Below are 11,988 nucleotides of genomic sequence, written 5' to 3' on the forward strand. Positions count from 1 at the left end.
CAACAATTAAGTTATCTTCTCTAGGAATATACTGAATTCTCCACTACTTCATCTTCCTCAAGATAATGTGAATTTTCCGAACCAAGGCAGAGTTGGGACTCTCCGAAGTATTATCCAAAATTGCATTAATAGCTTCAGTGCTATCAGTTTGAATTAGGATTTTCTCGAAAAATCTATCCAGAATAAGATTCAGCCTATCTAGAATTCCCCAGAGCTCTGCATCTAAAACAGTGTAATTACCCAAATATTTAGCGAACTCGATGATCCACTTACCATTATGATCTCTCACACAACCACCATCAGCGGCGAACCCTTCAACAAATCTAACCGAATCATCTGTGTTCAAACTCACCCAACTGTTAGGTAAGGGCCAATTATGGAGATGACCTCGAGCTTTATGAGATGAGAACTGTGAAGTGGATGAATACTGCTTCGCCCAGCTATAAGAGATTTTAATAATTTCATCAACACTCCAAGTAATACCTTGGAAGATGAACAGGTTCCGATTCTTCCAAATGCGCCACACGATGATTCCAAAGAGACAAGGCTAATCAATTCCATCTAAAGGGGTGGGATGGCTCTGAAGATTACTCCTCATCCAATCGAAAAAAGATCCAGAATAGAAACTTGAAAGGTTTTGTTGCGGAATAAGCTTGTCCCAAATGCGTCTGGCAGTATTACAATCTCTGAATATGTGCACAGCATCTTCACAGTCATGACCACAAAGGTTACAGGCACTACTGCTCCCAAAACCACGCCTTACCCTCTCTGAGTTTGTTAAGAGGCGATGCTTTAGGGCCAACCAAATGAAAAAGTGAATCCTGTGTGGGCCATGAAACTTCCATGGTATTTCTCATATTCGATCTTTTACATTGAAAGTGTATTCACGAACCTTCCAGCTAAAGAAAGCTGACTTGCATCCCAACTGGATAGTTTATTACGAACCCTTTCCACCACGAAATTCAGAGTACTATTGGTGACTTTGTCGTGTAGAAGTGGAACTCTAAGGTAATGCCCTAAATTAGAACTTTTTTGAAAACCAAAGAAATGAATAATATGTTCCCCTAAGTTATCGTCCACTCCTTTAGAGAAAAAAATATTAGTCTTACGTGAATTAATCCGATGACCCGAGTAATCGCAGAATTCATCCAAAATACTTTTGATGACTCGAGCTTGGTTATCATCCGCACGGCCAAAGAGTATCAAGTCATCAGCAAAAAAAATGTGGGATAACGGTGGGCCACCACGGGACAGCCTAATAGGAGACCAATTACCAACATCAATAGCCTTGCGAATACTAAGACCTAACCACTCCATGCAAAGAATGAACAAGTAAGGAGATAAATGACATCCTTGACGAACGCCTCTAGCTGGACGAAATTTCTGGGTAGGGACACCATTCCACATGACCTGCATAGTAGAGCTAGAGATTGCAGACATAATAACATTCTATAAAAAAATAGGGATACCTGCAGCATGAAGCGATGCCTCAATGAAGTTCCATCGTACTCGAATAAAGGCCTTCTCCAGGTCAATTTTGATGGCCATCCACTTCTTGTTCTTCTGCGTACCCCTCATCGAATGAATAACCTCTTGAGTAATGATGATGTTGTCAGTGATATTACATCCTGCGACAAAACCAACTTGCTTAAGAGCAATGAGCTTCGGGAAGACCACTTTTAATCTATTAGCAATAATCTTCATGACCAGCTTGTAAAGGACAGAACATAAGCTAATTGACCGGAACTGAGAGAACTCCACGGGGTTTTGAGTTTTGGGAATTAGCAAAATAAGAGAATTATTAAAAGTCAAATCAATACTTTTACCATTGAAGACTTCTTTGACCCAAGTGCAGACTGAAGTGCCAACATGATCCCACTGACTCTGATAGAATAGGGCATGGAAACCATCACTCCCTAGAACCTTCAAATGTGCCATATCAAAAAGAGCTTATTTAATTTCCTCATCCGATACTTGTCTGTTAAGAAAATTAAAATCTTCGTCTTTGAGGCATGGGAAAGCAACAGATGGAGAGTTTCGTATAGGCCAAAAATGCTCGACATATAGATTAGAGTAGAAATTAACTGCTTCAAGCCTCAGACGATCATCGTCCATTATCCACTCACCCAATCCATTTTTCAAAACAGTAATTCTATTTTGTTTACGTCTCCTCAGCATTCGCGAGTGAAAGAATTTTGTGTTACGATCTCCTAAGACCAACCGATCACATCGCGCTTTTTACCTCCAAAAGATTTCCTCATGATGAAGCACATTCTTCAATTCTTCTTTCATATCCATCTCAACTTGCTTAGGAAGTTTCGAGTTAGTTCTATCTCGTTCCATCTTAATACGCTCCAGTTTATGAGTCAAAAGCTTCTTACGAGTGAAAATATGACCATAAACCTCTTTATTCCAAATCTTAACCTGGTCAGTGAACTTAGAATGCAGGGATGACATGTTCATAGACATCCTCCAATTCTCCTTAACAAAATTCGAAAAGGATGGATGCTCAGTCCAACCGGTTAAAAACTGAATGGACGTCTTTTCAATGAAGGAACCTCAGGTAAAAGAGACAGTTTGAGAAGTCTGTGATCAGATTTAAGTCGATGTAAGTGAGTCACCATTAAGTTTGGAAAAATCGCGTTCCAAGCGATATTTGCAAATGGCTCTGTCCAAGCGCTCAACAATCCCCTCTTTTTGCCAAGTGAATAGAGACCCTTAAAAACCTAAATCATGAAGTTGGCCGAAATCCATTAAATTACCAAAGAAATAACATCTTTTACCTAAAACATGTCCTCTTTTTTTCTCACTAGATGAAAGGATGGCATTAAAGTTACCAATCGCCACCCACGAGGACCTATCCACCTAAATGAAGCTCTGCAAAGCCTCCCACAAGTGCCTCCTCTTCTGTCTATTAGGACTGCCATACACGAAGGAGACCAAGAAAGGCTACTGAAGGGAGCTATTAGAAACTTTGGCTAAAACAAATTGGGGGTGACTCTGGAGCACTTCCACGTTAACCGAATACTTCCACCCAATCCAAATACCTCTTGAAAAGCCGACCGCTTCCACATGATGAGAATTATTAAAACCGAGCTTGGTAATAACTAAAACCGCTTTCTCACCACTGACCCTAGTTTCAAGGAGACTGATCAAATCTGGTCTATGCTTTCGATTATATTCCCATAAGACTCTAACAAATTTAGAACTCACACAACCCTTACAATTTCAAGAAAATATAGTAAAATTCATAAAATTAAGAATGAGAGAAAGAACTAACCTCGTAAGAGCTATCAGTAACTCAAACATTGTCAACTATAACTTTAGAATTATTCGAAGAAATTCCAGCTTGTACACTAATGAGCTCTGCCATAGAACCCATAGCTTCCGGAAGAGAGACTCGTGAACTACTGGCCGGTTTAAATTTCCCTCAACGTCCACGAATAGATTTAAATAAAGATTTCCCACTATGACCATTTCTTTTCCCATTTTCAACAGCATGTCCTTTAGAAATATTAGGAGAGTTAACACGCACTTTTGGTTTAGATTTAATATCTAATTTCTCTTGAAAAGTAACAGCTGTATGTTTTTTAAGATCAAGTGCATTCGAAATGGGACTAAATTGAGCCTCTTTGAAGGTGGGATTAACGTGAAAAGAGGTGGCCAAATCTTTGGGAGGAGAAATAGATGTTGTTGGGTCTTTATTCATAAAGCCTGCTGCACCCTCCAAGCCCAAACTGCTTATAATTGAAGTCTGGCCCAAAGCCTGATGTGATCTAAAGCAGTCCAACAGAGACCCAGCTTCTTTATGCGGAAGGCCTAGAGTAGGATTAAGCTCAAGACCGCCAGTCACAAAAACTTGACCACTAAGCATAGGGCCCAACGCCGAACTAGGTCCAGCTCTGTTAGGCGTCTGATCAGTAGTACGTGTAGAAACACGGGCTTCCACTTCCAGCGTCTGTTTCGCGTCAATTTTTTTCAGGGGTCTGGATTTTAGACAAGGCCCAACATCTTCAATAGGGTCCAACAGACTTTCTCCTCTATTTTCTTCAGCCATCGGTCCAGACTCTAGCCCCATGTATTTGCCTTTCAATTTTCTAATAAAGTCCCCTTGTGAAAACCTAGCCATTCTAATATCCTTAGTGGACGCCTCTAAATCCGGCATTAAGGGCTCAGAATCGATGGAAGATAATACATCAAATCTGGAATTTCCTAAGATTCCATTCATAACTTTTGATTTTTGCCCACGAAATACATCATGTTTTCCCCTTGACTTACGCTCAACCACCATCCAGGGCCCGAAGGCATCACCCATCATCGGTGGCGTATCCTCCGTTCGCACCGAAGCAGTTTCACTTCGCAAAGAGCCCGTGGGGTCTCCCTCTCCATCATGACCGTTTCCACCTGCCAAATAAGAAGGACAAGAGTTTTTAGAGTGCCCATATTTACCACACGAGAAACATACCTCGGGTAAGGCCTCAAATTCCACACGTTGCAGTCGTGTATTGATAAGATCTTGTGAAGTAAGGGGTTTCTCTAAATCTACAAAAATAGCCATTCTGGCAAATTTCCCTCTTTTTCTGTTATCAATTTTGATGTCAAGTTTAACAACTTTTCCGACCAAGCTACCGATCACCTCTAATATTCTTTTTGATATAGGAATCCCGATAAACCTGGAAAGCGGATCCAAGCCAACACACCGCAGGGAAAAGGTCTTGATGAGTCAAAATTCACCGTCCACGGTTGAACTATGAGATAATGCCCAAACACTATCCAAAGGCCTTGCGTCAGCACCGCGTCAAAATCCATCCTACACTAGAATTGGACAAAGCAATAGTCGTTTGAGACATCCATAAGGTGAAAGGGCTGCGCAGGCTTCCAAAGGCTGGTGATGGGATTTAATAGAGCCCCATAACCTATGTTGCGCCCAAGCAACTTGACCACCACAGTGAGTTCTATCCTTTTTATGAGAATTTTATTGATGCGATATAAGAAATCAATGGCGGGTATACCATTGAGATTAGATCTATGAATATCACCCTCAACGAATTCTAAGTCAATATTAGCGTCGCTGCCTAAAGAGTTCGAAACCTAACCACCTAAAAGTTTGTCTTTCCTAGAAACTCCACCTTCTGAGGACGAGTCAACCGCCATGCTTGCCAAGAAATCATGACTTCCATATTTAAATCAGACCTTTTTAGTAGCAGAGTCTTCTTCCGCTCTAGTCCGGTCATCGAGCAAGGATTCATCGTCGTTCATTGTCGTTGTTTGTATAGATATTTTACCCAATTCTCAAGTGGTTACTTTCAAAGTAGATGAAGTTAACATGTTTTTTCTTTGATCTTTCTTGCTTTTTTTATCCTAAATTTCAAATCTCATATATATATATATATACCTCCCTATAGTGGTAGGGTTGGAAATTAATAAGATGATAAATCCACCACCCGTGGTTAAGGCACTATCCTTCCTAATAATCATCCATAATTATGATAACATAATATAAAAAGCATTTATAATTGATGTTAAGTGTCAGTATCCAAATTTAAAAATGTCGATATTATAAAGTAAATAAATAAAAGGTTGGGATAAACAAAAATAATGGAAAAAGGAGATGGCTGAAATTACGGGGATAAGGAACATCCCAAATCAAGGGCTTCATTATTGCAATCAAGATCCGACCATTAACAATATTTTATCAACACTATGACTAGCTAACGTGGCTAGAGTTAGGGGGGTCAAGATTTTCGCACGTGGGTTAGGTCCAACATGCATACTTGTCTTTGCATTTCTTTTCTTTTCCGCCAAAGTATCTCCGCTTTTACTTTTGGTATTCATATAAAATTACTTAACAAATAAAAGAATCAATTTATTCAAATTTATATTGTGTTTACAATTTATTGATTAATGATATAATTTACCTAAAAATAATAAGAACTTAATTGATAAAAAGTATAAATGGTTAAATTTATCTTATGCCATTATTATTTTGTAATAAATTGAGATCACTTCCCTCAAATTTCAGCCACTCTAAAAGTGATCTATTGAAGTCTTTATCTCTAAAGCCCAAACAAGTCATTTACTTTGGAAATAGCCTATAAGGAGAAAGTCCATTGTAAAAGTAGATGATTAAGTGTAGGTTTAGATGGACAGTATATTTATTTGATGTTAGTATAAAAATAATAGTGGTAGTGGAGAGATTAGATATTGCAACGATACTTTAACGTGAGACAAAAAGTAAGCTAAATACACCACCGCATAACACATCTAAACTCACGCTAAAAATAAACTTAAACAAATACGAATTTAAAATCATTAAAATACAAAACCATATTGAATCCAAGGAACCAAAATAAACATAGCAAAGAGCACTTGGTTTGTTAACAAGCTACTACCGCATTTCGTGTTGGATTAATTGATTTTTAATTAAAATATAAAATAAATTTTAAAAGTTAAAATATATTTAATTTTTTTTTGTATTTTTCATGAATTAGAATTCAGAATTTCATATTTTTATTTTTAAAATTTTAATCTCTTCATTTTTTGAATTTAAAAATTCAACTCCAATTATTAGCATTATAAAATTTTTCTGTTTAATTTCGTTGAAGTGATATTTTAATTTTTTTAACAAAATATTCACTTGGTAATTATATAAAAAAACACATTGTAATAAATGTGAATTTCATAGATAATTTTAATAGTGTTTAACAACTCTTAAAAATTACATCACCATTTTAATTAAAATAAAGTATTTGGTCTAATCAATGACATTATAAAAGTTGAGATACTAAATTATGTCAAGAAGTTGGAGGGGCGAAACCAGGGGGGCAGGCATGGGCCCCGACCCCCCCTAAAATGGGAAATTTTCATTTAGGCCCTTTAGATTTTTTTTAAATTTTAAATTAGTAAAGGTAAAATTCCACTTTGGCCCCCCCTAAAATTATAAAAATTTAATTTAATCCTTTAAAAATTATAAATATATAGACTATAAAAAATTAAAATTTCCTTCGGCCCCCCAAAATTTTTTTCTGGCTTCGCCCCTGAGAAGTTGATGTATAACGATTAAATCTTAAATTCGAGCGTAGTATAGGGACCAAAATTGAAACTTGACCATTGTTGTATAATCTTTAGAAAAAAAGTGTCATACCAATTTGCCACCATGTTGTTTATAAATAGTTCAAAAAAAAACACTTTTAACCTTTCAACTACAAGTAACTTTTTTTATTCTTAGATAAGTCAACATACAAATGATATAATAGTAAAATAATAAGACGATTATCACATATAATTATTTAAATTAAAATATAAATTAAATCTTAAAAAAAATATAAAGATTAAATATCAAATGTGAGCATAATAGAGAAATTGAAACTATAATTTTATCATTAGTTAGTCCAAATAATTAGCTGTATTAATAAATTTAATAGTTGATGTGAATTTTTTCCAAATAATTAGCTGTATTAATAAATTTGATCGTTGATGTGAATTTTTAAAAAAGACTTCCTCTAACTCATAATGTGAATATAAATTTTTTATTAGAATAGAATTTCATTGAAAAACATTCACACAAACATTTTACAAGAATAATCAACAATATTAATTTTATCACGGAAAATTTGTTTTAGAAAACGATTTTTCAAAAATGTATTAATTTTATAGAAAAATTAATATTTTTTTGGTGTTTGAATAATTTAATGTAAAATATTTTTTTATTATTTGATAGATTTTCTTGAAATTATTTTGAATGAAACAAGCTGAGTATAAAAGATTTTATAATTAAAACGTAATTGTTTTCATTAATCATTCCATAGTCGATCAAACATGATGAAACCAAGGTCCTTGTGAACATGTAAGCTGGGCAACTCATCTGCTACTTTATTCGCCTCATGGTTAAGAGAGACCATTCATTGCTTTTGCAAAGTTCCTCGATATCTCAACTAGCCGCGGACAATTTCCATCAACACAATCCTGATCCAACAATGAACTGCAACCACATTATCACATTTATCCTGGACATTTCAATATCCCATATCCCATGGCGAGCAAAATCTCCCATTCGACATCATCAACCACTAGATTCAGGCCATTCCTTGTATTCAGATAAATCCAATCAAACAAGCGATGTGATCCTTCTTTGGGATAAGAATTTTCCAAATCGACTTCACACAGGTGGCATGTGGCAGCAGCAGTTAAAGCCCTTCATCAGCAACCGTCTTCGAACCACCAACCATAAACACTGTTTGAGTCGCTATGGACTTTTAAGACTCCATAGCATGCATTCCACACCAAAAATTGTCCACTACTGGACCGACTCCAAATGCAGATGTCATAAAAACGGAAATGCATTCCCCTTTGCTAGATTTTGATTAGTATGGTTTGTTTGTTTGTAAAAGAAAGTTTTAAGAAATGTGAAGTGTAACAAATGCTAAATACAGATTCATCCCCCAATGTACAACTTTGTACAGATTCCACACACTCATTACGTAACCAGACTTGAGAGCAATGCTCTTACAGCTTTGTATAACATAAACATATACGGATTAGGCTTAAAATATGCCCAAAAAGATACAGCATTTATTTAGTAGGTAAAGATTAAACACTGATCCCAGAATCTGGGTTAAGCTTGGAAGCAGAAAGGTTGGCAACGTGGAACTGTGGTTTGTAACTGTTGGTAGGCCGGTCAAGTACAGGCGGTTCATTCAAGAATGCCCAATTGCTCCTTGTCCACCTGCAATCATTTACATTAATTTTACGTTATTAAAAGAAAAAGTCAACTTTAAGCCTTTTTTTTTCTATTAAGTAAACTAGTCAACTAAGATTTAGCAACTTACCAGCCATTTTTCTTTATGATATTCTCCAGGCTTGTTTCTGCATCCTCCTGGCTGGAGTTTGATCTCAGATTCTTACTTCCATGCTCCTCCAATGGTGTTTCCTGCCATATATAGATGTAAAAGAATCATATCCTCGTATCTATATCCGAAAATTTATCAAATGAGTGAAAAATGGGAGTGTTTTAAAGATTTATATACCAGGTAAGAGTGAGTGCAGGTATATGATGGACTAAAAGTAGCTTTAAGATGTTCTTCCTCCGTTTGCTTCTTTGATTTCCAATAAGCTTCGATCTCTTCCTTGGTCAACGATCGATTTCGTTGGCGTATTACTGAAAAACATATTCAAATAAATTGAAGGCAAAAACAGCATGGAATCACTAAAGAATTCACTGAAATTACCTGATGTAGGATCCGATTCTGATACAGGAGAATCCCATCCCGCCATTAAAGAACCCATTTTAACGGTTTGCTTTTACTTTCTTGAAAAACCAGAATAAAGTAGTAATTTGTGACTATGTCTCAGCAGATGTTGAGAAAGCCTTTTTATATATAGGCTTGATCTTATTCTCGTCCTTATCCTCGAGACCAAAGTATATTATTTCCATTGAAAACGGAGCTAATTCACTTAGGTATTGACAAAAATGATAGCGACAAGCTCCACTATCTATTTAGCAGCCAACAGAATTTTCGTCAAAGCTATGGGAAAACCAGAGGGTTTTATGAAAATTGTGGGCTGATGCAGGGGTTGTGAAGTATTTGGCATTCTTATCTTCCATTTGATAATCCAAAACTATTGATGACACTGACTGCGCATTAATTTACGTTACTAGTTTTTATGATGAAAATCCATTTGAGGATAAGGATAAAATATGGGTGTCAAGTCAGCGATTCTAATTTATCCCGCTCCGAGATTAATTTTGTTCTTGCCATTTCTCCCATCTAGATTTGGCTTTGCTAATGTAGTTTCAGTCCAAGAATTTTGAGATGGTAAGTCTCTTTTTTACCTTAATTATTAGATTCTCGTTTTGAGTATAGGGTAGTTTTAAAATTTATAATCAGTATCTACTCTTAATAAGTCTATAGAATGCGAAAGATTAATTATGAACTCGTTCCGATAATTACTTTAATAAATACAGAAAAAAAATTTAAAATTTTTGAATTTTTAACAAGTTAAAAGTTTAAAGAAAAAATTATATTAAAATGATTTTATTTTTTTAGAGAGCTAACAAATAAATTATGTTGTTTACTGGATGGACTACTTATTCTTCAAAAACAAAGATACAATGAAGTCACTATTTGATTAGATAATCTTGAAAATGTGATTTCCATTAGTGAAAGTAAGTCTCGTAGTTCAAAAAGTTCATTGATAAGGAGGATTCAACAAATTCTGGTTTTTGAAATGTGTTGGTACTTGATTTATGTTCCCAAAGAGACCAATCGAGTAGCTGATGCATTAGCTAAACTAGTTTTGTTGAGCGAGAAGATACGTCTATTGATAATTCCATTATGAATTATTATATGTAATTTTTTGTTTTAGTATACCAAAAAAAAAGATTAAGTTGAATTATTAATTGAAAGAGTGGCTAAAAATGGAATTACATTATTTAACTGGTCCATGATGAAATTTTTTAAAGGAAAGACAAATTGAGTTTTTTTTTAGTAAATCTTTGGTTTAAATTAGAGGTGTGCATGGGCCGGCCGAGCCGAGTTCAATAATAAATTTAGGCCCATTTGCTAGGCTCAAGCCTAGTCCGGCCCAAAAAATGGCCTAAAATTTTGTCCAAGCTCGACCTGGATAAAAATGTTAAAACCCGGGCCTGACCATATTAATTTTTATATGATTTTAAAATATATATAATACATCAAAAATACTAAAAACATCAAAATAAATATTTCTCAATAAATTGAAAATAAATTTTAAAAAATATATATAATAAAATAACACTAAGATAGATGCAACTTAGCAAGCAAATACCTTTAAAATAATAAAAAATTAACAAATGTCTTTAAAATAATAACAAAATTAATAATAAAATAAGTTTTATACAATATCCAAATAATAACAATAAAATAGTAGTAATATAATAGTAAAATGGTAGCAAAATAAGGGCCCGGTCAAAAATGCCTTACTTGAGGCCTGGTCTGTTTTTTAAATGGGCCTTTTTTTTTGTTCGAGCCTATTTTTCGGGCCTATATTTTTGCCCAAACCCTCTCACATTTCAGGCCAGCCTTCAGGTCGGGCCGAGTGGCTCGACCCATAAACAGGTCTAGTTTAAATATGCCAAAGGTCCCTATACTATTTTGAAAATTAAAATTTAGTCTCTATATTTTAATTTTAAGACATGGAGTTCCTGTATTTTTTTTATTTAAAAATTTAGGTCCCTCTATCTAAGTTTGTCATTAAAGTTAACGATGTCAAAGGTAAAATAATTTTTTTACCCCTTAATATTTACATTTTTTTATTAATTTGGCCATTACCCTTTAAAAATACATGCAAAATTCAAAAAAAAATCACATTTTAAATAGAAACTTAGAAATTTTAAAAAATTATAATTTTTAAAAAATTAAACTGACAATTGAACCGATATCAAAATAGTCTAACTAATTAATTAGATTGTTTTGGGAACAAATTGGTTAGACCATTTGAAATCTATTAAACTATCAATTTAATTTTAAAAAAATTATAAGTTTTTAAAATTTCTAAGTTTTTATTTAAAATAGGAAAAAAAACTCTACATGTTGAGAGCTAAAAAAGTTATTTTTACAACTTTAATAAAAAAATTAAAATAAAAATCAAAATTTTTAAATAAAAAAACAAGGACTTAATATCTCAAAATTAAAGTACAGGGACTAAAATTTTAAATTAAACAAGTAGAAAAACCTTCTAAATATATATATATATTTGGTTTAGAGGCTTAAATGTTACTCTTTTTAACTTTATAATTCTTTTTTACATATTAAAAATTTCTTAATTTTAAGAGACTTTATAACATGTATTTGGTTTAATTCCGTAGAATTTAATATACGTATTATGTAAATTAGCGGGAAAAATGAGAGATAAGGATTGGCAGATTTTTCTTTTAGCTTAAGTGCTAAATGAAGTTGTATTAGAGACGTCTTCAAGCTCCATAGTTTTAACAGGGAAGAGTTTTTCTTGTAT

General features: G+C 34.3%; 1 protein-coding gene and 1 long non-coding RNA gene across 2 annotated transcripts; one reads left to right on the forward strand and one right to left on the reverse strand.

The window, feature by feature from the left end:
- The first annotated feature begins 4,108 nt into the window (after window positions 1-4,108).
- LOC121229017 (uncharacterized) lies at window positions 4,109-5,336 on the forward strand. Its single transcript, XR_005926436.1, has 2 exons — window positions 4,109-4,470; window positions 4,660-5,336. It is a non-coding gene; the product is annotated as an uncharacterized lncRNA (long non-coding RNA).
- Window positions 5,337-8,411: 3,075 nt separating this feature from the next.
- Window positions 8,412-9,563, reverse strand: LOC107957578 (uncharacterized). The gene is made up of 4 exons (XM_016893116.2): window positions 9,228-9,563; window positions 9,027-9,157; window positions 8,829-8,929; window positions 8,412-8,725 (listed from the first exon to the last, which is right to left on the reverse strand). Exons 1-4 carry the CDS (start codon window positions 9,283-9,285, stop codon window positions 8,590-8,592), a joined length of 426 nt encoding a protein of 141 aa, XP_016748605.1. The 5' UTR covers window positions 9,286-9,563; the 3' UTR covers window positions 8,412-8,589.
- Between the last annotated feature and the right edge of the window lie 2,425 nt (window positions 9,564-11,988).

Source organism: Gossypium hirsutum, chromosome A05 (assembly GCF_007990345.1).
Source record: "Gossypium hirsutum isolate 1008001.06 chromosome A05, Gossypium_hirsutum_v2.1, whole genome shotgun sequence".
Lineage (NCBI taxonomy): Eukaryota > Viridiplantae > Streptophyta > Magnoliopsida > Malvales > Malvaceae > Gossypium > Gossypium hirsutum.